The sequence below is a fragment of the Balaenoptera acutorostrata genome, chromosome 4, assembly GCF_949987535.1.
Source record: "Balaenoptera acutorostrata chromosome 4, mBalAcu1.1, whole genome shotgun sequence".
NCBI classification, from domain to species: domain Eukaryota; kingdom Metazoa; phylum Chordata; class Mammalia; order Artiodactyla; family Balaenopteridae; genus Balaenoptera; species Balaenoptera acutorostrata.
The window spans coordinates 56,234,759-56,259,896 of NC_080067.1; the positions used below are offsets into that span (position 1 = coordinate 56,234,759).

The 25,138-nt window shown below is 39.0% G+C and overlaps 1 protein-coding gene across 4 annotated transcripts in view; it reads left to right on the plus strand.

Annotated features, from left to right (window-relative positions):
- FNDC3B (fibronectin type III domain containing 3B) overlaps nt 1-25,138 on the plus strand; it is a 354,599-nt gene that overhangs the window by 46,160 nt on the left and 283,301 nt on the right. For 3 of the 4 annotated variants that reach the window (XM_007197501.2, XM_057546029.1, XM_057546031.1), the window contains exon 2: nt 22,195-22,333. In XM_007197501.2, the coding sequence (XP_007197563.1) occupies nt 22,223-22,333 (111 nt within the window). In that variant the 5' untranslated portion in view covers nt 22,195-22,222. Of the gene's footprint in view, nt 1-4,632; nt 4,774-22,194; nt 22,334-25,138 lie in introns of all 4 variants that reach the window. The other variant, XM_057546030.1, reaches the window with a different exon arrangement.

Below are 25,138 nucleotides of genomic sequence, written 5' to 3' on the forward strand. Positions count from 1 at the left end.
ATAGACAATGGCCAAATCATATTCAGTCTTCTGGTTTAAGTGATAGGGAAATTAGCTTTCTTATGGACAGAAAAGGCATTGAGAGAGAACTGACTTGTCATGGTGTTGAATTTCACAGAATTAGCTTTGAATAAATAGGATTTTCAGTGTGCTGTGAGCTTTTTAAAACTCACAGTGAGTAACTAATACCCGTAGAACTTTGCAAAGTAAAAATTAGTTCAGAACAGATTATTTCTTTTACTGATTCTCGTTTCTGAATTAAATCTATGAATCAAGAATGTACGAAAACATCTTTTAGAATGTATGTTACAGGAGTACAATATAAGATTGGGACAAGATGTTTTACTACAGGATTTTCTTAGACCCTGGAAAAAAACCGTACGAATTCATTAGTGAGTGTTGGAAACAGGAAGCTATGGGGCACAGCTGTCTGCAGAGGTTTGGAGGATTTCCCTGTGACAGTCAGTACTGAATCATCAGTTGATTGAAGGTAGGGGGTAGGTGGCAACACACACCACACACAAGTTGAATGTCGGATTTACTAAGCCCTCAGCAGTATGATGATTTTAGATTATAATTTCAGTCATAGCAATATCTTAATACCTTTGACAGAAGGATCTTGGAACATTAAAAAAAAAAAAGATTCCAATAAGACTGCCTTGTAAAGATCAAGGACATGGAGATTTGAAAAATCTCACTCTCTGTTCATTATTTGAAGGTCTTTTGAAATCTTAGCTCAATTGCAAAGTTAGCCAAACGTGCATAACTGGATTTCCAGTGTCTGCACAGTTCTAGGCACGTGAGATACCCAATAAATGTTTGAAAAACCGAGGGAATAAATTTCCAGATCTGTCTACTCAACTTTATCTGACTTCAGTCACACATGATTTCAACATGTATTATTCATTTGTAGTAGTGCTCTGGTTGTGGTGATCTGTCAGATGTGGTTGTCTGTTAAATGATTTGAGTAGGTGTGCTTAATTCTAATATCTTAATTATTAGATGTTGATTAAATTTTTTAGCAATTAGTCAATTTTAAATTCTCAGACATTAATATTGTCTCTGAAATGCTAAACAAATTAGAGGTGGAGACCAGAGGTTTTGTCTCTACAACTTGTCCAGCATCAGATGTATCTCCTCTTTTCTGCTACTTGCAGTTCTTGATTGACTGAGAATGATTGAGTAGAGGGGTCCTTGGTGCTTTTTCTAACCAATGGATGGCAAATATGTGACATGGATCTCCTCAATCCTTAATCTCACTACCTTGGCAGCCCTCTCTATCACTGAACCAGGGCAGTGAATCTTTCTCAAGACTGTAATCCAGGCAGGTACCAAACCAGTTTGAGTGGGCATGTGAGAAAAAAGCCAGGACCCTCACCAAACAGCACACGTTAAGGAGCTGGAGAGAGATTTGTGCTTAGAACACAGAAAGAGTTCTTGGTGCAGTCAGAATAACCCAGGTTTCCTGATTCTCCAGTGTAGTATTCCTTATCACTTTGCTTTCCCGTGTAACAGGACAGGATTGTGAAAATAAACTGAAATGATATCCTTACTTAGGGTCCAGCTCACAAAACCAAAACTAAATTATTATTTACCTTGTTTTATCTGGGTACTGAAGATAATATAGCTAATTTAAGTTTTCATCCTAGTAATCTCTTCAGTGGCTATGAAGAAGTTGGGAAATAATTTACTAAAATAAGACTGAGGTGGAGGACCTAGGGAGAGGGAGTAGAATAAAATAAAACTCTTCTGAAGTACTTGGGAAAATATATATTAAAAAAATTTTTACTAGAGTATAGTTTTACAATGTTTTGTTAGTTTCAGGTGTACAGCAAAGTGAATCTGTTATACATATGCATGTATTCACTCTTTGTTAGATTCTTTTCCCATATAGGCCATAACAGAGTATTGAGTAGAGTTCCCTATGCTATACAGTAGGTCCTGGTTAGTTATCTATTTTATATAGAGTAGTGTGTATATGTCAATCACAATCTTCCAATTTATCTCCTCTGCCAACCCCCTGGTAACCATAAGTTTGTTTTCTACATCTGTAACTCCATTTCTGTTTTGTAGGTAAGTTCATTTGTACCCTTTTTTTAGATTCCACGTATAAGCGATGTCATATGATGTTTGTCTTTCTCTGTCTGATTTACTTCACTCACTATGACAATCTCTGGGTCCATCCATGGGAAAATATTTTTTTGAAGTAGCAATTGTTAGAGGTACAAGTATGTCTTATCTGTTAAGTAGAGCAGGTAGGAGTTACACTTGGCAATGCTATTGACAGTTTTAGCTGCATTTATATTTGTTGTTGCAGTTGCTTCTTTTCATATATATAGATGGGATTTTCCTCAATAATTTTGAATTACCAAGGTTTTTATCTACATAATATTAACATGTGAAAAGAACAGTACAGTTTGAAGATGAGATGCACATTTTCCCTTAATTTGCAAACATCTGAAAAAAACTATTAGAAATTACAGGAGTCTGATATTTTATAGATTTAGAAATGGGCATTATAGTATGAAGGGCTGTGTAATTTCCTAGTGTTTTTTCTAAGGAGTGTATATCTATGCATATGTGTGTTTATGTATATGTGTTTTGGAGCATCTTAATTTCAGCTTTATGAAGCTTTGTCATTACAAGTTGCTGGAAATATAAGAATGCATTTTGTACCTATAAATTGTGATACAAAAGTTATTAGCTTCTTCAAAAAATTGGCTTTTATTTTAACACACGTGGAATTTTTGTTTATTCATCTTGACACGAGTAGTCACCAAAGAGCAATTTTGAAAACTGTGTTGCTTCTAGGAACATCATCTGGAGTGCTCTGGTGTTTCACTGACCTTGCGTTGTGTACGTGATGGGGGGCAGTGATGAATGGCTTTAGGCTGCTTCAGAAAAGGATATTGCATATTGATCACAAGATTGGCCCGGTATTTTGTTCATTTCATGACCATGGAATGCACCTCTAACCTTAACAACTCTTCTTTCAAATGCTTTCATAAAGCCATCATCACTGGCAGAAAAAAACAACATATATTACAGGTCTCTTTGATAGAGGTTGGTAGTGTCTTCTTGGAAAAGAAGAACAGCAACCTTCATATGTCAAACAGAAGCAGTACAGAAGTGACAGGTCTCCCCCATGCAAAAGATCTCTGTAGATAACCTCAGCAAACCTAGAAGTCTGAATAGACTGTAGCTAGAGGAGTGACTTCTGAAGTATCAAGGAATTCATCAAATAGCTGAGCCACTACCACATGCCAGGGCCCTGTAGCAGTATCCTGAGGACCTTTTTAACAGGTGCATATTCTCCAGCCTTAAAAAAAATTCTTCCTCAAGTTATTTAACTTCCCCATACATCAAGTAGGGGAGAAAGTTGCCCAAGAGGCATTATTTGGATGTAATAAGTGAATTGAATGGAGGAAAGTTTGCTTGCCTGGAGTGTCTCTTGAGTCTTCCAGAGAGGCTCAGACTATCAGATATGGAAGAAAGTCAAGCCGTCCATCACCCTCCTTTCACACTTGAGGACAGGAAGGCCCAAAGGGCTCTTAGTGGAGGTCATTGTAAACTGGAGTAATCTTGAGGTAGCTTTAAGCAACAGATAAGGCTTAGACAGAAGGTGGATGTCCTAGGAAAGAGGAGGGGGGAGTACCAGGAGCAGAGTTTCAGCGGTCACATGCTTCTGGAGAGTCGTGACACTGGTAGTAGGAGGGAGAGTCGTGACACTGGTAAGAGGGAGAGTCATGACACTGGTAGGAGGGAGAGTCGTGACACTGGTAAGAGGGAAAGTCGTGACACTGGTAGGAGGGAGAGTCGTGTGGGCAGAGTAGGAAATACATTTATATAGGCAGGGGACTGTGGAGGATCTGTTTGGCTGGAGAAATGTTTCTGAGCTACAGAATATACTGTCTTGCCTATATATGTCATATTAGGAAAGATCTAAGACAGTGTTTAGTATATTTTACAGCTTTTCTGAAAATTCCCATCACCTGCCCTTGTTCAGAGGAAAGATATCCAGGCCTCCCTCCAGAGATTCTGATTTGGTAGTTCTGAGGTGGAATTGAGGGATCCATATTTTTAAACAGTTTTTTTGAGAAATAATTCACGTCATACAGTTTACTCATTTAAGATGTAAAATGCAATATATATATTTTTAGCATTTTGGCAAGGTTGTACACCATCGCCAATATCAAATTCTAGAACATTTTGTACCTTCTAAAAGAAACCTTGTAGTACCTATTAGCAGTTACTCTGCCCTGCCATCCCTCTACCCCTCCACCTGTGCCCCAAGCTCCAGGCAAACACCTTTCTGTCTCTAAAAATTCACCTGTTCTGGACATTTCATAAAAAGGAAGTCATACAATATGTGGCCTTCTGTAGCTAGCTTTTTCAGCACTTAGCATAATATTTTCAAGGTTTATCCATGTTCTGTCATGTGTCAGTACTTCATTCCTTTTTATTGCCAAGTTCTTTTCCATTGTGTGGGTATACCATATCTTATTTATTTATTCTAAAGTTGATAGATGTTTGGGTTGTTTCTCCTTTTTTGACATTTATGAATAATGCTGCTGTGAACATTTGTGAGGAATCTGTGTTTCTAAACAAGCACCCCACCTGATTCTGTTGCAGTAGTTCCTGCGTCACACCTGAAGAAACACTAACCGGAGCAGTTAGCTCAGTAGAACTCCCACTTCCACATGCGAAGTCTTTCATTCCGCATCTCATGAGAGCTGCTCTGGCCTCTGCGTGGAGAGTCCCTGGTTTGTGAGAGTGAGTGGTGGCCTAGTGGAAGTGATGTTTCACAATGAATTACATGGTCTGCATGTGCAGGGTAGAGTGGACAGAAGAGGGAGACGAGAGAGAGAGATGGTAGGCAGGGTAAGTTGGTTCCAGACTGTTCCAGAATCTAGAAGTGATTTGATTTAATTCCTGAACTAGGGCACTGCTCCTCCTGCTGCTGGTAATGGAAAGGAAGCGTCAGAGGAACAGACTTTTCTTAAAGGAAGAATCCTTTCACTAGTGGTGATTTTAAAATATTCAACAGTTTATATTTTTAACTGACTCAGACATGGTTATGTCTAATTCTGACCTTATCTGTTCTTATCATCCTGTTATTCCAAATAAATGTGTTTTTACCAACTGTTTGAGAGAGGAAATCCGGGAAAACTAACTGAAGGATATAATAAAAAAAATGCTGGGTTATGATATTTTGAAGCCTCTGGTCAATTAGGGATGTTTAGATATTGTACAAGCCTGTGTCAGACTGAACTTTTCAAGGTTCCTTTTTAGATTCAGGATTCTATGATACATCTTGAAACTGAAAATCGTTTCTAGGAGTGGAGCCCTCACCATCACTGTGGGTCGGCCCACTGTGCCTAAGGTGAAGGGGAAACCACACCTGTGAGCTGCTGCACCGATTTAGAAGGTGGGGCTGCCACCATCAGTGACCCTTTTCAGGAAGTCATAGAGGTGTGTTTTGTATCATAGGATTCTCATTGATCAGATATCCATTATCTGTTTCTCATTTTTCTGTTGGATGATTTGACAAATATGATGAGATTGCCCTTAAGATGCTCTGTGTTCTATATATTCAGTACATTTTTTTTTCCCCTAGCAAAAGCGCCACTAAAAAAAAAAGTCAGAACATGTTGATGAAAAATTCTTCATCCTACCTACTTAACCATAATCACTGTGAACACTTCGGTGTATATTCTTTTATTTCTGTTCTCTTGTGAAAAATAAACATATTCCTAGTTTTGCAGAAATAAGACCACAGCTTAGACCTTCTATTTGTTAACCTGTTATTCCTCTATGTTATTTCCCTATAAACAGTGTGTTGTGCGCATCTCTCTTCACTTACAGCGTTTAAAATTGGCAGCATAGTCTTGCATTGTATGGATGAGATAGCTTCTAACTTTTCACTATTTTATGATGAGATATACTTTATACTAAGATATTTTAGGTCACCTCATACACTTTGCCAGTCTGGTTTTCTGTTAATAACTTTACCGGCAGCAGTACACCTAGATGCTCAGGGTTAAGTGTTTTGGGTCAAAGTGCCATTGACCTGGATTCATGATACGTCTGTTCTGCTGAGAAGATAGGGTAGGTTTATAGTTGTGAAGAAAGTGTTCTGAACAGTTAACAGAAAACATCCTATAGCTCTTGAGAAACAGACAGTAAACCTTTACTTTTTAGAAACATATATATGGAAATATAGAAACAAAAAATTGAATTTACAGTAATTTGTGGGAACCATTCACTTCATAATTCTATTTAAATATTTGCACACAATCTAAGTGTGTTATGTCATTATAACCTGATATCATATAAGAATAGATTATGCCTTTGGGTACACATTGGTCATCTCAGTTGAATACCATGTATTCCCTAGCTTTGTGCCAAGGTCAAGGACCTGAAGAAGATTTTGCCACCTTCTCTGAAAATGTCACTTGGGAACCAGTTCTTTATTTTTTTAAAGTTGTCAGTGTTATAATCATGAAATATCAAAAATAAAAAATAGGTCTATACTGTGTCAACTGTAGCCCTCTAACTTTATAGATTTCATATGGCTAGAAAAAAATTGAAATGAAACACATCACTGTTTTAACAGTGGATGTTTCTGGGTGATGTGATTATGAATAATCTAAACTTTCTTCCTACTTTTCTGTATTTCCAGATTCCTAGAGTGAACGTGTGTTATATGTTCTAATATATGGGGATGTGGGAATTAAAATATGGAACAAATATTTTTAGGCTTCAGATGAGGAAGGGTGGGGTGGAGAGAAACCATAAAGATAAGAGTGGGTAGTTACTTTTCCACTGAGAATGAGGCCTGCCAACCCTAAGGGAACTCTCTGGTCCCACCCTGTACTTTTCATAGCTAGAGTTTTTGAAGTCCTTTGTGCTGGTTAGGGACTAGCATAGTTAGCACAGCTAAGTAAGTATGTAACAGATTTCTATTATTAGTTTATCTTTGCTGAGCCTCATTTGATTGACAGAGAGTTCTCCACCCAGAAAGTTCGATTTATTTTGGCAGTTCAAAGAGGATATGTTGGAGTGCTTGTTATCTAAAAAAAGTAAGGCTGAGAAACCTGCTTTCCCCTCCTCCCTTTAAAAAAACTGTTTGGGTTGGTCCTAGTGAACATGCCTAATCTAGGGATTACTCTGCAAGCATGACCCGAGGGCTGGTTTTGTAAATGTTACCAAATCTATTACTTAACCACAGATGTGCTTCCATTGTTGCCTTCCACATAGTCCCCAGCTGAATGGTGAAAGTTCGTTCTGAGAGACTTTGCTAAATCCGAATCTTTTAGGTCTTTACCTTATGTTGTACAGTGGTTTGGAAATATTTCATCGCGAAAATTTGAACAGTCACATGGCGCGACGTAGATTGAATTATATGGGTTTTTAAAAGTTAACTTTTATGATTATAAAAATTATAGATGCTCAAAAATAGTTAAGTACAAAGGAAAAAATATAACTCATTTCATTATCCATAGGTTAACCATTGTTAACATTGTGGTTTTATTTCATTTCAGTCTCATAAACAATTACATGTACATATATACTCTGTGTACCTTTCACTAAATATTGTGTTATGAGCGTTTCCATGTGATTTCTGGTTTACTTTTTCTGTATTGCAATAGTGACTTCCTGAAGCTAGTAAGTGCTGTTATTTATGGTTGGCATGGGTGCAGATGCCTTTTATTTTATGGTGGCTGCCTTAAGTATTAGACTTCCAATAAACCCTTGAGATGTATGTATTAAATGTGATGTTCTTTGTTGCTGTCCCCAAATCGATAGATTATTAGAGCTGGCAGGGACCTTGGTGATGGAGTTTAGTCCTCTAATTAGAGAAATGAGAAAAGTAAGCCAGAGGAGTTGCCCCTTGCCCAATGTCATTAAGTTATTTAATGGCCTAAGAATGTTCCTCTCTTTTGCAGGTTGAGAAACTTGGGTATTGAGAATTTAATCAACATTTTTGAAAGAACCTGGTTGTGTTTTTTTAAAAAAGCTCAGGTAGGGAGGAAAAAGTCAAACTGGTAGTTTTATAGTGTAGTAGTAAATTGGTAAAACCTATTTGTTAATTGCATTTTCCATCAGCAGTTGGTTAATTTGCTGACAAATATGTGAGGAAATAAAGATAATGGTGACATTATCTTTATTTCCTCACATATTTGTGCAAAAGTCATTGGTATGATGCTGACAATGCCCATTTTCCTATTTGAGGAGTTAAAATAATTATTTTTTTTGCTTTGCAGTTAAGAAAATGGGCAGTATTTAAGGAACCCTAATTTTCAGTAGAGATAATGAAGTGAGTGTTGAAGTTTTGATTTTTTAAACATTGCATATTCAATACTAACACCTTTCATTAGTTTTGAAAAGCACTAACTTCCTGGGAGTATTTTCCAGTTCATTTGAGAGACAAATGTCATGGCCTTGTGATTTTTTTTTTTAAACAAAGTGATACCCTAAGAGATTAGCTAGAAAAATGAAATGCAGTTGTTGACTGTGTCCCTTCTACCTCGGGAAGAACTCGGGGGAATGATTGTGGACAACACCAGCTTTGTTAACCCTGAAGTGTAGGCAGTGGGGGCCTGTGAACATGGCATTTACAGTGGTTCACCGTCCCCTGCCTTGGAAAGTTCTCTCTGGAACAGTTGGAGGTGCTGTTAGCGAGGCCTGCTTCCTGTGTGTGAGTACCTATTGTGGAGGCCTCCCTTGAATGGGAGGTTTGTGAGAAGTGCTTTCCCACCAGTACACAATGCACCCTCTCGGCAATGTAAATACACATTCCACTCAGGGTCAGGCTCACAGCGACTGGCCAGAACTCCCTTGCAAAGAATGATATTTTGTAGTTCCATTTATTTATAATGGCTGGTGGAAAATTAATATGCTTGTTAAATCTATTTTTAAAAATAAAAGGGAAGCCACTTATCTAAGAGTGTTTGCTGAACGTAAATCAATTAGCTGTGGCATATTTTGATCTTGCTAATTCTCCTGCTCTAGGAAATGAATGTCACCTTCTTACTAACTGTTCTGTCTATATTTAAAACTTGACGTTCTTGTTTTAAGAGTTATCCTTATGCCTCAGAAAACTCCTTTTGGGTTCTCTGATGAAAGACATAATAGGCTGTGGCTAAAGAAAATAAAGTAGTGACCCTAGAAAATACTAGATCAAGTCATCTTGGGATTTCGAATGGGCTCTATTGAGCAGTAAATGAAGGTCTAGAGATCAGAGCAGATAAGATTCTTACTTGGGAATGGCAACACAAAATTATTTGTCTTTATTTCGTTGGAGTTGATCGTTTGCTTTGAATCCAGGGCATGGATATGATTACTCGAGAGATCGAACGGGGTCCCCGTGTAATGGGCCTGGATTTATTGGAGTCAGGTCCCACCCGGTCCCTGAATGTTTGCTGACATTCCCAGCAGCGGAGTACCTGGTCCCCAACATCCATTTCCTATCCCCCCAGCCTGTTGCTCTTTTCTCAAGATTTTACCAAATGAATTTGTTTCACCAAAGTACTTTAAAGAGTGTAACATAAAGTCCTGTCGAGAAAAATCCATGGTGGAATTTGGATACCTTTTCATTTGGATTAATTATTCTCTGTTCAGACCCTGCCGGGTGAATTGTGGATGTATAGAGTATAAAATACGGACAACAATCTTTGTCTACTAGAAAGTGAGTTTAAATTTTTCTTATATTTTTACATCTAAGGTGCTTGGCATGGAGCAGTGGTTGTCAAAGTGTGGTATGGGGGACCCTTGTGTGTTCCTGAGATTCTTTTAATGGGGTTCATGAGGTCATAACTATTAATAATCCTAAAATGTTATTTGTCTTTTTCAATCTTATGCTTCTGAGTTCTTCAGTAATGTTAACTGAAAAGTATCTTGTGTCTTTCATGCTTTCACTTGAGGAGAAATATGAAAATTGAATTGGAGAACATGCATTTTGTAGCAGAGTTGAAATTTAAAATTATTTTTCTGGAAAGATTTTAAAGCCTATTAGTGGACTCCTTAAATTTAGAATTTGAATGATTTTAGAACAAAAGAGTGTCTTACACAGAGCAGAACCTAAGTGAGTATTTATTAAATAAATGAATGCAGCCCCCTTACATTTTCTTAACAAATTATATTAGTGTAATTAATGATGTCGTCATTATTCACAGGGAGTATTTAGAATATAGGCAAGCATCATGCTTTCAAACATTTAGATTCGTCTGTTTGCATATAAGTATGTATACACCAATTGCCATTTCATTTATTAAAGCTCTTTGATGCTCTATGGTACGGGACAGTTGTTCCCCCCCCCCCCCCCCCCGTAAAAGAAAGAAAATGTTTTTTCTGAAGAATTCCACAGTTTTGTGTTTTCAAAAATATTAGTCTGAATTAGTAAAGTGGTTGCTCATGTTAAAATTTTGTTGTAATGGGCTAAAATCTGATACAGTAAATAGATGTTCCCTTACACAGTGTGTCTTTGCACCTGCTAATTTGTTTCTTTATAAGTGTCATTTCATGTGAATTTTCTGTTTCAGTACCTTGTAAGTTCTAAGGAACACCTGGTATTTGCTTTGTGTTTAGTCACATTAGGTGAAATACAGAGCTGCTTATGAGAATGTCATCAGTTGTAATGATTCTTTAAGAAATAGTTTGTTTTAAAAAACATGTTTGTAAACTGATTTTCAGTGTATCCTATACTATTCTCATTGATTTCTCTACCCTCCCCCACATAGGGGAGGAAGAAATATTTGAACCAACATCTAAAATTAGTAATAAAGTGTTAGAACTCTTTGAAATACATATTTAAGTATAAATTGGAGAAAACATCAGTGATGCTTCTACCGGGCTGAAGTAACAGCTTCAGAGCTCTTCCTTGTAATGAGTGTTTTATAACATCTATTCAGTTCAACAAAAACTGAGTTTGTTAAATAAACATGATTGAATTCTATATGAGCTGATTAAAGAAACAATTTTAGTATCCTCCTGGCTAATCAGAAATGAAGATTGAGGCAGGGGGCATGTTTTGAAGACAAATTCATCTTCTGGCACACTCTTAAGAGTAGGAAAGATGCCACAGCTGGGAAACCAAATTTAGACATTGGAGCTTATCTCAGATGAAAGGTTTCATAGAGCAGGGTGGTCTGTTGACTTCGGTTTTGTCAGAAGTATCCAGTGTGGATTTGGGTTAATCGAATATAACATTTCAGTGTAATGCTATTTAACATCATGACTTTATTTCTAGAATCCTAGAATTCTAGTCCAGTCCAGTCCCTGGTACATAGTGGATGCTCAATAAGTATTTGTTAAAAGAATGGGTGATTATCTCTGTTCATGGCCTTTTGTTTGATGCTATTTTAGAAGATTCCTTTCAGCTGAGTCCTTTTGGGATATTGAAAATAATAGAATCTTGAAACCCTTTGTACGAAATACCTTGTTCTGACACTCTCCTCATCGATGACTTGCTAAGCTGCCCTCCTTTGTGAAGTAATTTTACTTTTGTGTTTAATCATGGCATATCTCTTTGAAAATCAACACAGAGGGTGTAACTTTAGTAGTTTATAGTTTGGTTTCTTTTTCTCCCTAATTTTTAACCATCTGGACTACATGATAGTACAGTGGATTTGTTTAACCTTCCTTAAGCTACTTTAGAAAGTGTTTTAAAAAATCATTAAATCTGCATCTTGGTAAGGATACACCCAAAACTCACTGTTGTTGCCTTTGTGTATGGGGAACTGGGGACTGGATAGGAGAGAAATGTACTTTGATTGGATGTCTTCGAAAGTTATCTTTTGAATTTTGTACTATGTGCTTGTTTTATCTAATTTTAAAATTCACTAACCTATGAATTTTTCATCAGTCCTTCCACTTCCATGTTTTGTTGCTAGATTCTTAGATGTTATAATCAGCTCGCTCAGAGAGCGTTGACTCTTAACCATCACTTTCTGAGTCTCTTTGGGCCCCTTACTTAACCTCTCTCAGCCTTAGCTGCAATACTTTTTAAGAGGGGAATACTGCCTCCTTCACACGAAGGTTGAGAGGCTAGGTAAGAATTAATGTGCAGGGGCTGCAAGCCGTGCCTTTCTTTGCTTTGGGGCTCTTTCTCTCATCCTTTCCCAGAAACAGTCAGTTGTTGGGTGTCTGCAACACATCCCACCCACACACCAATAAAGGGTGTTAACACGTGGCTGTTAGGTACCCAAGTGGTTGTAGAAATGTGAATTTAATTCATAATAGATCTCTAAAAGCAGAGTAATAAAATACATTTTGGATTTCATTAGAGGAGACTCTAGAAGTTGTGTTAAAGAACCCACATTACAGATGAAGAGACTGAGACCCAGAGGGCCTGTGCAGGCCCACCTTGAGTCACAGCCCTGACGAGCAGTGGGACCTGTCACAGTGCCGTGGGGCTTCCAGGCAGGTGGTAGTAAGTAGCCCAAGGGCTGGGTGAGGAGTGAGCTTCTGGTGCTGGGATGGAGAGGAGAGCTGTCTTCTGATTTCCCATCTCATCTCTTTCTATATCTGCCCCGCCCTTGCAGCTTGCAGGTTGACTGGTGGGGAGGTGCCAAGACCTGGAGCTGGAAGAGGGTTTTAGGAGTGACCTCTTCTGTTCTTGGACTTGTTTTCAACATCCTATAGAAAAAGATACAAACAACCACACAATTCCGAATCTCATTGAAAAGAAATATTTTCAGTTCTTCTCATCTTTGGATAAAGTATGTGACAAAGTTAGCTTGGATATGTGTGAAAATAAGGGCTCATAGCTTTGGAATGTTTCTTGTTAGATGCTAGACTGTCATCCTTGGGATGTGAGAGAGGGATGTGAGATTTACTGTGCTGAGTGTGCCTTGAGTCTAGGTGTTCTAATAAAAATGTCTAATTATGTCTGCAAACTTCTTTAAACACCGTTTAAAAACAATGAACAAAACAAACAGGCCTTTGGTTGGTAAACCTCTTTTGTAGTTGGGCCCCCTTTCCCTTTTAGTTAATATTTGCAGAACTGAGCTGTTTATGTGTGGATGTGGATCAGAGGTCCAGAGATTGTGTATATGTAGTGATAGAATTTTTTTTTAAGTTTTTGTGTTTCCTTAAAGATTTGGAGTATATTGAGGGGCTATGGAAGCAACCAGCCTCTGTATATTCATGGAGAATTACATTGATAAAAGTAGCCTCAGGATGCATACAATGCTTACGTATGATCCTTAGATATGTGGGTTTTCTTTTTTTTCCTTCTCAGAAAATAGTGCCTTTCCTATATGGTAGTTTTGAGTTCAGACATGACTATGCTTTGCCAAATTAAAAAAAAAAAGAAAGCATCTATGGATTCTCAAAGGCAGGGCCTATACATTAGACTGTTTGGCATCCCTCCTTGGCCTCTGGAGCACAGTAGACAATTCTTTTTTTAATTTGTTGCTTGAATCATTTACTGTTATTTAATCTGTGGCAGCGGTGGCAGCGGTGCTTTTAATCTAACTCAGTTTCACGGGATTTCTCTGTGAATTTAAATTTTGCCACCTAATTCTCCTGTGTTTATAATTGGATGCAAAAAGCGAGAGTGTCTTTAAGGTTAGGAACTTTTTCAGACAACTGTGTTTTAACTTCACTAATGAACCCATGTCAGACAAGAAGACAAATTCCAGACTGTTTGTGCCTCAACCAACCAGCTGGGTGCATACCTCCAGGTACTGCTCATGTCTCAAGAGGTTTTTCTGCATGAACAGTTATCACCACTCCTTCTTTCATTCAAGTGGCAAGCCATGGCAAGAGTCTTTCTTTCACAGCTGTGTAGAACTCAGCTGTAAAATTAGATTTCATTGGCATAAAAACACAGTGATTGCTATCACTATTTACTCAATACGTTCTTTTTCAACATTTTACTTAGATTCTTCCTCTCTTATGCAGAAGGCTCAGATTATACTCATACAAGTAAGAGAAACTAACAGGTTCTTAGAGTTTGAGTAAACCTCTCTTTTTAGCTTTTGTTTAATCTGTATGAAGTGAGCACAGTAGGCAATGGTGTTTTGAAACATAGGCTATTAAGAGCAAAAAGAAACCTTAAAGGCGAATCTATAATCTTGTCATTTTGTAAAAGAAGAAATTAATTGCCCAAATTTAAAGCTAATTATTGGCAAACCTCAAATTAGAACTCATATTTTCCAATACTCAGTCTTGGGGTCTCTCTGCTCTAGTGCTTTTTTGCCATAACATACTGGTCCTTTGAACAGTTTTTAGTGGAAGGGCTGTGAAAAATTCTAATAAATATCTTTAGTTTCTCTCCATATCCTTTTTTGGGCACAATTTAATTTGATTTTCAGAAAAGTGAAGGAGAGTGTTTGCCTGTACAAGTACCTTTCCTCATGGTTGCCCACAGTGTACGGGAGAGACGGTACACAGTGAAGCACTGCAACCACCTGCAGCCTTTTCCTGTCCAGTGGCAGCGCCCCCCATCAGGTTCCTAAATGGCCACATGGTAATTCCACACGGTCAGAGCCAGTGCCACGGCCCCTGCTTTAGTGTTACCAGAAGGGCAAGAAAAGTCCTGCTTTCACAGTAGCAGGAGCATAGTAAAAACAGTCCGATGTGTGTTGAGCAGGTTTTTCTCAATTTCAGAGGCAAAGGAGGTTGCACAGTGTTTCTATCTTGTTTTCCTCATTTTTTTTTCTTTCTATTGATGCTGTTGGTGTTTCCACGGTTATCATCAGAAAGCTGTTTCTAGTTTTGCTCCGAAGGCTAGAACCGTTTTGAGAGTTTCTAGGTCTTGAAATATCATCAGGGGTTTACCTTTCAAAACCAGAATGGAGCAGGAAGGTAAGAGGTTTTTCTGATGAAAATAAAATAGCAAATGATACTTTGATATCTCGTTAGTTGTAAGAATGTGTATAACTTTTTAAAAACTTTTTTTTCTTCTCTCTCTTCCTCTCTCAGCGTTCCTCTTTCCCTTCCTCCTCTCTCCCTCTTTGTTTTTCTAAATCTTGCTAATAAAACTTAGAGTGGAAGACTACACACTAAGAAGCTGTCAGTCCTTATGACTGAGGGCATATGTACATAACGGCCACCTGTATGAGAAGGAAGTTCATGAAAGCAGTTTTTCTTTCTTTTTTCTGTGCTACATGATTCTCTGTCAAATTTTGACTTTTTAAGATTTTTCTTTTTTACTACAGTCATGGCATAAACAAGTGTAAATCAGCTGCACAAATGTTTGTCGTAATAAATTAGGTTTTATTAGGCTTAGGTTTTACATTGGAAGCCATTAAGAAACTTGTAATCACTCATAAAACATTAGCTATCTGATAATTATATTCTTTGAAAAGAGAGACAGTAATTTGTTGGTAACCTCTCAAACCCATCTGCCTCAAACATGACACAGCACAACAAAGCCCCCGTTTTTTTTGTGATTCAGTAAGTTTATCCTGTTGTCATTTTGACTACTAATGGGGTTTTTCTTGCCATGTTGAATCAGGAAAAAAAGTTCTTTTCCTTATTACTATTTAAAAAAATGGCTAGAACATTTCTCTGGTATGTTTGTGACGATTTTCTGACACCTGGTCCACAATAGATTCTTACTATTGGAAGTCATTTAGTATTTTTAGTAGAGAAGGAACTTTTGTTGAAGTATGAGTCGAGCTATGATTTTACTAATGTGCCCCTGAGAATATTTTTCCCAGGCTGCAGAACAAGCATGTAGCAAGCAAAATGTTTACATGCTGTTTAGATTATGTGAAGGTGATTGGTTAATGTATATTTTATTGGAAAAGATACAAGCTTTATGGAATCACAATTAACTTTAGTGGTATGAATTCTGAAAATTATTATTATTTATTAGATTCTTTATTTTCCTAATTGCTTCATAGGTCTTAATTGGTGGGTTTCCATCCATTTCCCATTCATCAAGGAACCCATTTCACTTCTTTTTTTTTTGTTTTTTTTTGTTTTTTAAACGTTTCTTTAATTAATTAATTAATTTATATTTATATTTGGCTGTGTTGGGTCCTCGTTTCCGTGCGAGGGCTTTCTCTAGTTGTGGCAAGCGGAGGCCACTCCTCATCGCGGTGCGCGGGCCTCTCACCATCGCGGCCTCTCTTGTTGCGGAGCACAGGCTCCAGACGCGCAGGCTCAGTAGCTGTGGCTCACGGGCCCAGTTGCTCCGCGGCATGTGGGATCTTCCCAGACCAGGGCGCGAACCCGTGTCCCCTGCATTGGCAGGCAGACTCTCAACCACTGCGCCACCAGGGAAGCCCCCCATTTCACTTCTGAAAGTGCATTTGAATTGCGGAATGGAAGCAAAAAGTCAAAACTGATGATGTGCTTTTTTTTTTTTTTTTTTTAATTGAGGTGTAATTGGCACACATACATTCTTCTTATTGGTTCTCATACTGCTTTTATTTTTTACACACTTCCCCGGGATAGTTTAGGATAGGTCAGAAGCCACATCAGGGTGTAGGTGAAGTGAGCCTGGGAGCCTGCGCCTTGGCGCTGGCCTGAGACTTGACTCAGGGAGCCCGTCTCCTCTCACCCAGCAGGACCACCCCGTTTGGCGCTGCTGGTGATGCTTTGCTCCTTTTGGTGCCGTTAGGTTTCTTTTTCTCTTGTCATCTGAAACCCATTTGTGTACTGTACTGCTAACTCACATCTTGAATTAATGGAAGGAAATTCGGGTCATCAGCCTATGGAGTGAGGACCAGGACATTCTGTTACTAATATGAAGGCCAGGTCCACAGACTTAAACCTCCTCCAGCGGTGATCAGGGCTTTGGTTTTTTTCAAGTTAGAAATTCTTCCTAGTATATGATTGCTTTTTCTGGCCTTTGGAAATGGATCTGTGGTTCTCTCCTGAGAATCAGGTTTTTATGAAATTGGCTGTGTGTTTCTTAGTATAGGCTGGGGCCAAAATACCATGGAAAACCTTTTTGGACTTGGAGTGAGGGAAGCAAAATAAAGGGAAAAAGTAATAACCCAGTTGCCTAGAGTAATGTAAAAACTGAAGACCCTTTGCAATATTATTTTAAAATAAGGTGTTCTGTAAAAGCTTTGGGGGCATATTTGGACAGAATTAAACGTCTTACCAGCAGTGAGGATCTGTTTTTCAGAGTATGCAGCCCCCCCGCCCCCCCGCCATTAGCCTAGAAGTTCTTTGGTTCTGGACCTTGCTAGCAGGTAAGGACAGTAACAAACGACTTGCTTTCAGGAGAGAGGGAAGTTAACCACAAGTGCTCACGTGGCATCCCTTCCCTGTCAATCAAAAGAATAGAACTGGCCGGGCATGAAGCACTTGTGGTTTTAGTGTTAGGATGTGTGGTTAGGGGGAGAGGTTGTGAGGGCCTGTGGTTGTCACCGAATGCTTTGAAATAGAAGTATGGGTAAGAATAAAAAGAATAGGAGTGAAACCTTGGAGCTCTATGTGAAAAAAAGAAAAAAAAAGTTCAGAGAATTAGAAAAAAGCATTGCAGTAGAGGTCATCTATTTTCTATTGGTTTAGTCGGATTAGTTTTGCAGCACATTTATTTATTCTTTATTTGTAAACGGTAGTGGTCTAAAGAATGGATTTATTGCAAGAGCTCAGTTGTGTGTGAGGAGGACAGTGTGGTTGTGGTAGAGCCTTGAATGAAGTACATGAGTTCTGTGAAAGCTCTGGCCAGCTCAGATACACATCTGTCCGAGGGAGAAGGAACCCAGACCAGGACAATGCGGGTTTTGTCAGGGTGATTTCTCATGAGACTTTCTGACTGACACGGAAAACAGGTACAGCTCAGTTATCCAGAGATCACACATCTGGCTCACTCAGCTTCCCTCAGAGCTGATAATCAGCACGTGGTCAAGGAGGACGGTGCAGGGCACAGAGGGGAGCTTCTGAGACCCCAGAGACCACTCCTCTGTGTGTGTATAACTAACAACCTGGCTTCCCAGCCCAAGGAAGATGTAAGACAGCCAATTTAGGATATGTTTCTCAGATTTGAGGAGGTGTGGTTTGTGGTGCAGCCTAATGAGGAAGAAAGAGGAAAAAATACACCATAGAATTTAAACATAAGAACTCAAAGTAAGGGCTTCCCTGGTGGCGCAGTGGTTGAGAATCCGCCTGCCAATGCAGGGGACACGGGTTCGAGCCCTGGTCTGGGAGGATCCCACATGCCACGGAGCAGCTGGGCCCGTGAGCCACAATTACTGAGCCTGCGCGTCTGGAGCCTGTGCTCCGCAACAAGAGAGGCCACGATAGTGAGAGGCCCGCGCACCGCGATGAAGAGTGGCCCCCGCTTGCCACAACTAGAGAAAGCCCTCGCACAGAAACGAAGACCCAACACAGCCATAAATAAATAAATAAATAAATAAATAAATAAATAAATAAATAAATAAATAAAAAAAAGAACTCAAAGTAAGGGTGAATTTCTCTGAGTATGTAGGGTCAGAATGCTTAGTAACTCCCTAGTACATCACCTTGTGACTGAACACAGTATTGTAAACAATGACCCTACATCCCTAAGAAAAAATAAAGTTATGGCCAGACTGCCCTATAATGAAGTAAGAAAATGTATAATTTCCATCCACAATTATTGCAAATAAAGTTTTTGGTCCTTAAAGTTAACTGTTTGAATAGTAAGCCTTCCACATTCATGGCTTCATTTTTAAAATTCCATTTGAAAAGTTCAAGTTCGGTCAGCTTTCTTAGGCATGTCACATTCTCCAGGTCTCCTCAAGGCAGTGGTGCTGAGGCTTAAGCACCTCTTAAGGTGTTTAAGTTGAGTACATGTGTAGTTTTGTCTGGGTTATCGGCCAAAATAGAGGAGACTCACTTTTGGGGGAGCTGTCACCATTAAATGATTGATGCATGGCAAGCCTTCCCAAGTCTCTTGGCCTGACTTAACCTTCTTCAGCTGTCAATGGTTAGGGCTGAGTGGTTTTCCCAATTTACAACTTGAACATTTGACTTTCCATTTGTATTTGGAAAAGTCATTACCTCCTGCTACCCGACACCCGTCCCCATCACCAGGGAATAACCAAAAATATGGTAACAACCATAGTAAATACTACTTTGTACCCTGTTTTATGTTTTGCGTCTATGGTTTTCGTTCTTTTATAATTCTTCCTCCTGCCTTTTCTCTTGTCCCGGTCCACGGCACTAAATTGTTGGTGTTCCATGATAATTTAAGGACTGGTTGGCAGGCAATTGCCTTGTTAAGTAGCTGGGCATTATGTTGCCTAGAGGTAATTTATTGCTTTTTCTACATGTCCCTTGAATTCCAGGCAAATGAACATATCCTGTGTATGTGCATGGAGTGTAGAAAGGGGTTTTTAAACATTGTTGGCTGCATGAACCACCCCTTCTAGATCAGTCTCTTACCTTGTATTGCAGGCAGGATAAAGTCTGGTTTACCTTTGGTGAAACTCTTGGGCATTAGAAAGTAGGCCTTGGATTTTAGCAAGCTGGTGGCCTAGGGTAAAGAGGGTTAACAACTTTGCTTATGAGCAGTGTGGCTCTGTGGCTTCACTTTATTCTTCCATTTTTCTCCATGATTAAAGGTACAGTTGTTGCATGATTGAGTTGAAGCACTAAGAGTGTATGACGTTTATATGTTCCCACTGTATGCTGAGTTGATTGTACAAGTAGTTGATTTTTTTATGCACAGTTCTCCGTCTTCCCCTCCCTTGTTCCCCTCTCAGTAATCTGCAACAACCACTGCACATCTGTGAGGCGAATAATCCATCATCCAGTAGAAAAGAAGTACAGGATTCAGGCATCTTTCTCTGTATTGAATAGCTGCATTGCCCAAAGTTGCCTGTACGATTTTCAAGAGCAGATACAATTATCTCTTTGTGCCAGTGGACTTGGTTTCTTTGGGGGTTTCTGCAGCTCTCTGTTGGCTCCCACCCTCCCTCATCGTAGATTTATAAGACTTTCATGGAACTGGGGAGGGGCTCTGTCCTTTTATCCCACACTTGCAGAACCTGGAGTTTAACTGCCCAGTTTGGACTTGACACCTGTGCTTAAGAGTGCCAGCTAGTGGGGCTGGATTGCTGTGTTTTGATGATAGCAAGTCCCATTGTTTATTACGATGCCAACCAGAAGGTTTCTTAAGTTGGAATTGTCAGTGTTAGACATGATGTTGGGAGTTGAGACATTCTTTGGTATTAGGGATGGGTGGCCAGGAATGCCTAAATTTTGTACTAGATCACAATTATGTCCTCCTACCAGTACCTGCGTGCACAGGATGAAAAAAGAGCGGGTTCTATCCTTACGCTTGTCTGTGAGATGACCAGGACTTTCCCGCAGTGGGAGAGGGCTTTGGTGCTCACTACTTTAGCAGAGGAGAAGGGAGGGGACAGAGCCACAATCTCCATAACCTCACCAGCAAGTGCCTTGGGGCTCTTCCCTGCGGAGGGGTGAGGAAAAGGTGGAAGTGAGTGTGGAGTGCTTCTTTCCCCCAGATGCTTAATCCTCAGACCCTTAATGTAAATTAGTGCCCTGGTTATCCAACCTGCACGTTGAAGAAACATTAAATAAAACATCACGCTTAAGAAATAGGCCTGTGTAATATCAATCTGAGGAAAACTAGGCATTCTTTCTTCATGCACTAGTAGGGTTAAGTATATTTGAAATAAAATTGGAATGGACATTAGTACTCCATTAGTAGTACTACTCAAAATCAAACATGTCATGATAGTGTCAGTGGAAGTTATTTTGGTTAATTCTATTGTGGAAGAATCTGTTTCCTACATTAGGATAAACTACTGGGCTTTGAGTTTTGTACTTTTATTTGCTTAGGAACTGAGTAATTGCCTCATAAAACAGCATGATGGTACTGTTAACACTGCATTATAAGACCTGTTATTATAGAATGTGCTTCCCTAGTTGGGACAAGACTTTGTTGTTTGGTGCTTAAAATAATTAGTTTCTCCAAATGGGGTTATAATGAATAGTGTAAATTTGTACTGATTTAAAATAAAGTTTATAATCTCTTGGGTGGCTTTTATGCATCATTTGATACTTCCAGGGAAGGAGTTTCTTTTGGGTGGGATTTGGGGGAGGGAGATATATTTAACATTCAGAATGGAGGTTTTAAGAATGAGAAGAAATATTTTATTTGTCACACCTGAGACAAATTAGAGATAATCATTAAAGGATTTGCCCCACTGTTTTGCCTGATTTGGGTATTGAGTATTAAAGGATTCATTTACCAAATCCTCTTGAATTTGAAATTTTGGGGGACTTTATTATGAATGAGAAAAAATTTAAAATGAACCACATGGCAGTTTCTTTCTGAACTGACTTAAAATAGTGTGCGTGTGTGTTTGTTTATTCTTCTTTGTCCATGCTATTAAACTTTTTGTGACAAAAAGTTTTAGGCATAATTGAAGGATACGTAAATACTTCTTAAAGAACATTATAATTCTGAATAGGAATTCATTGTTTTCCTGCTGTTATATTGAAAAGCTAGATGTCGGTGGCAAGTACCATTATGGAATGAAAGTGGGCTTGGTGTTGTTTTGAATACCTGTATGAAAATCATTTATTCTGTGGAAACAGTGGAATGTGCCGTTACGCCTTATTCCGTACAAGGTGCCATGGGTACTCAGGTACAGAAAAGCTCAAGACATGCAGAAGTGATAAAGCTGTAAATATGCAACAGGTTAAATCCAATTCAAGGAGGTGACGGGAGAGAGATAATTAGAACATGATTAATTACCAATTTAATGGCAAGGTCAGAAATCACAACAACTGCAGTGTAGGCAGTTAACCTTTGTTTACTTGCTTTGTTAACTGCTTTTTTTTTTTTGAGAAAAACTTCTTATAGCTCATTCTCTTTGGCCTTATTTTCTGTAATTACCTTAAAGATAATGGTATGATCAGTGTTCGTTTGACACTTTTAGCCTCTCAAATTGTTATCTCATTTTATTCTGAGGAAGATCCTTGGGGTTAGGGGACTTACTATTATTCATAAGTTTTTAAAATTTATAGCTAAATAATGAAACTGAGAACTAGAGGTTGTGTTCACTTGGCTTCTTAGAGACTCAGGTTTGCGGTCTCCTAATTCAGGCTATTTCCTGGGTTTTGCTTCACCCCTTTTAATACAATACTGTGATTAGAAGAATTTGAGTTTCGACTGACCTCATGACGGTGCACTTAAATTGCTGACTTGTTACAGGTGAATTTTTGTGGTCTTGAGTCCTTTTCAAAAAAATGGTGATTTTCTTGCAGGAAGCCAGTTGAGGGAAATCCTCCATGAATGTATGTCACAATGATGATGACCGACCAGATCCCTCTGGAACTGCCACCACTGCTGAACGGAGAGGTAGCCATGATGCCTCACTTGGTGAATGGAGATGCAGCTCAGCAGGTAGGTGCGGTAAGAAGGGAATTTAAGTCAGCTTGTCTAAGTGGGAAACATTAACCCAGAAATTGTTTTTTTTTTTTTTTTAAGTTTTTTTTGATGTGGACCATTTTTAAAGTCTTTATTGAATTTGTTACAATACTGCTTCTGTTTTCTGTTTTGGTTTTTTGGCTAAAAGGCATGTGGGGGTCATAGCTCCCCAACCGGGGATTGAACCCGCACCCCCTGCCTTGGAAGGCGAAGTCTTAACCACAGGACCACCAGGGAAGTCCGCTAACCCAGAAATTGTTTTATTTTGAGATTTAAGATCTGTGATTTTGAACCTTTGTAGTTCTCTAGAGGTCAGGTGTTTTTGTTGTAGAATTACTATATGATTTAAAATATCAGAAGTTGTAGTTTTTGAGAACAGCAAACTTTACCTAATCCAGTTGGTATTCTTGAAGCATCAAAAACAAATGTCTGAGTTTTGAAATGGATCATTTTGAAAATATGTACAGGTCTTTGGAATAAAATACAGTTTGCTCATGTCATATATTGTGCTTGACTGGTTTGCCTGATTGGTCAGAGCAGGATGGCCCGAGCAGGATGCCCAGAGGGTGGATCGGGTTTTTATCTCACACAGTGGGTGACTGGCCCCGACAAGAGGCACAGGTCTGTGTGAACCCACCCTGGCTCCTGGAGCAGTCCTTCCAAATGTAGAGCCTGCTGCCCAGAAAATGATGGTACTTGTTTTCTATAAAAACTCCTTTGCCACTAGTTACTTAACATTACAGAGTTGAAAAGTTATTCCTGAGTGCATTCCTGTAGCACTTGGGAAAAAATTTAAATGGTAAGTAAAACTTTAAAAATTATTAGAGACAAGTATTGTCGCTGATAACATTATTTAAATTTTTAATTGACTACTAAAACTGGGTTCCCTCAGTCTTATACTAAATAAATGCCAGTTTTTTATACTTGTGTAGCTCTTTAGAAGCACAAAAGTAGAAGACTTCGTTTTATCAAAAGTAGAATTGGGAGCAGTCGCTTGAAAAATATTTATGCAAAATATATTAATAATTCAGAGAAGTTAATTGGCCATTTATTTGATGTCAGTATGTTGCTCTTCCCCACCCCCCATCTGTCATAGTACATTAACACTCTTTATCCATCATAGTACATTAATACTTTGTATATACCTCTGTTGGATATTGCTTTGCTGCTTAATAGTTTATATATATCACTTTCTCCTGCATTAGACTGTGAACCTCTTAAGAACAAAGAATATCTAATAGGTGCTCAATAAATGTTTGTCAGTTGAATAAATTTTCTCCCTTCTTGCCACTGATGCAAGTATCTCTCTTCCTGACTCCTGATTCTCTCTCTTGGCTCATTTCCACCCACCTACTGTAGTATCTTTTATCTTAAACGCACAAATAGCTATACCTCTCGTCCACCCAACAGAAACAAGCCCCCTCCCTTGACTCCACATTCTCCCAGTTACCATCTTGTATCTCTGCTCCCCTTTACAGCAGTACTTCTCTAAATAGAGCCTCTGCTTCCTTGCCTCTATTACTCTTCATCTCCAGAGTCTCCACTTGTTTCTTGTCATCTTTCTATTCCAATCTGTCAGCAAGTCCTGTTGGCCTTATCTCAGGAACATTGCTGAAACCATACTTTGCCATGTCCACTTCATTTCCGTGACCACTCCTGGACTCTAAGCCAACACCTCTCACCAGGGTAGGACAGTTCTTCTCACTGGTCTCGCTGCTTTTACTTTTGCTCTACCAGAAAGCATTTGCCACACAGCAGTCTGCTAAAAACATAAACGTACCATGTCACTGCCCTGCTCAGAGCTGTCCTGTTCGCCCGAGATAAACTCTGAGCGCAGTACCATGGCCAGTCCACCTTCTGTGGTTAGTGCTTGCCTCTCTCCATCATTCTCCCACTGCTCTGCTCCAGCCACTCATGGGGAGGTCTCAAAGTGCCATGAATAGTTTCAAGATGCGGTGTTTGGTCTCCTTTATTTTCACTAATTTAAAAAAAAAAAAAAAAAGGGCAAGTTGGGACTTCCCTGGCGGTCCAGTGGTTAAGACTTGGAGCTTCCACTGCAGGGGGTACGGGTTCGATCACTGGTTGGGGAACTAAGATCCCTCATGCCTCATGGTGAGGCCAAAAAAAAAAAAAAAAAAAAGCAGGGACAAGGTATTCAAATATGACTAAACTTGGAAAACAATGCAGGTCTTTCAGATGTTGTCACCTGGTTCCATTTTGCATATGTACCTGGGAGACCTGAGACTACCCATCCATGTAGCTGTGCACCATTTTTGTGTTTTGATTTCTCCCTCATTTCTATAATTCATTTTGCATAGAGTAGCCTTTTGTACTTTTATAAGCCAGCATACAGAGCCCTTAGAATTTTCCAGTTTTTTCTTCAGAAATAAACTCCTTTGCTCCCAGAAATGACCAGTGACTGAAAAGACTGGATTTCCTCAGAAAGCCTTGTGGTGTTTCCTACTCTGTAGATCTACCTCAGCTCTTAAGTAGAAGCTGCTTAATAATTTTGGTTGATAAAATCACATTTTGATTTCGCCTGAGAAGGTTTCTATAAAGCCAAGAAATGGGAAGATTTGTTAATTTGTTTTATAAACAATCACAAACATCGAGCTTTCTCAGACTAGGGTACACTTACTCTAAACAAATCTCATCGGAAGGGAATGTTTCAGTCTTTCTAATTCGCAAATATGTTTGATTGTGCTAGAAGCATTGACATTTAGGCATTTAGGTTATGTGGGCCAAGCTGTTGACTGGCATTAACCCTAAGTTTCCCTTAAT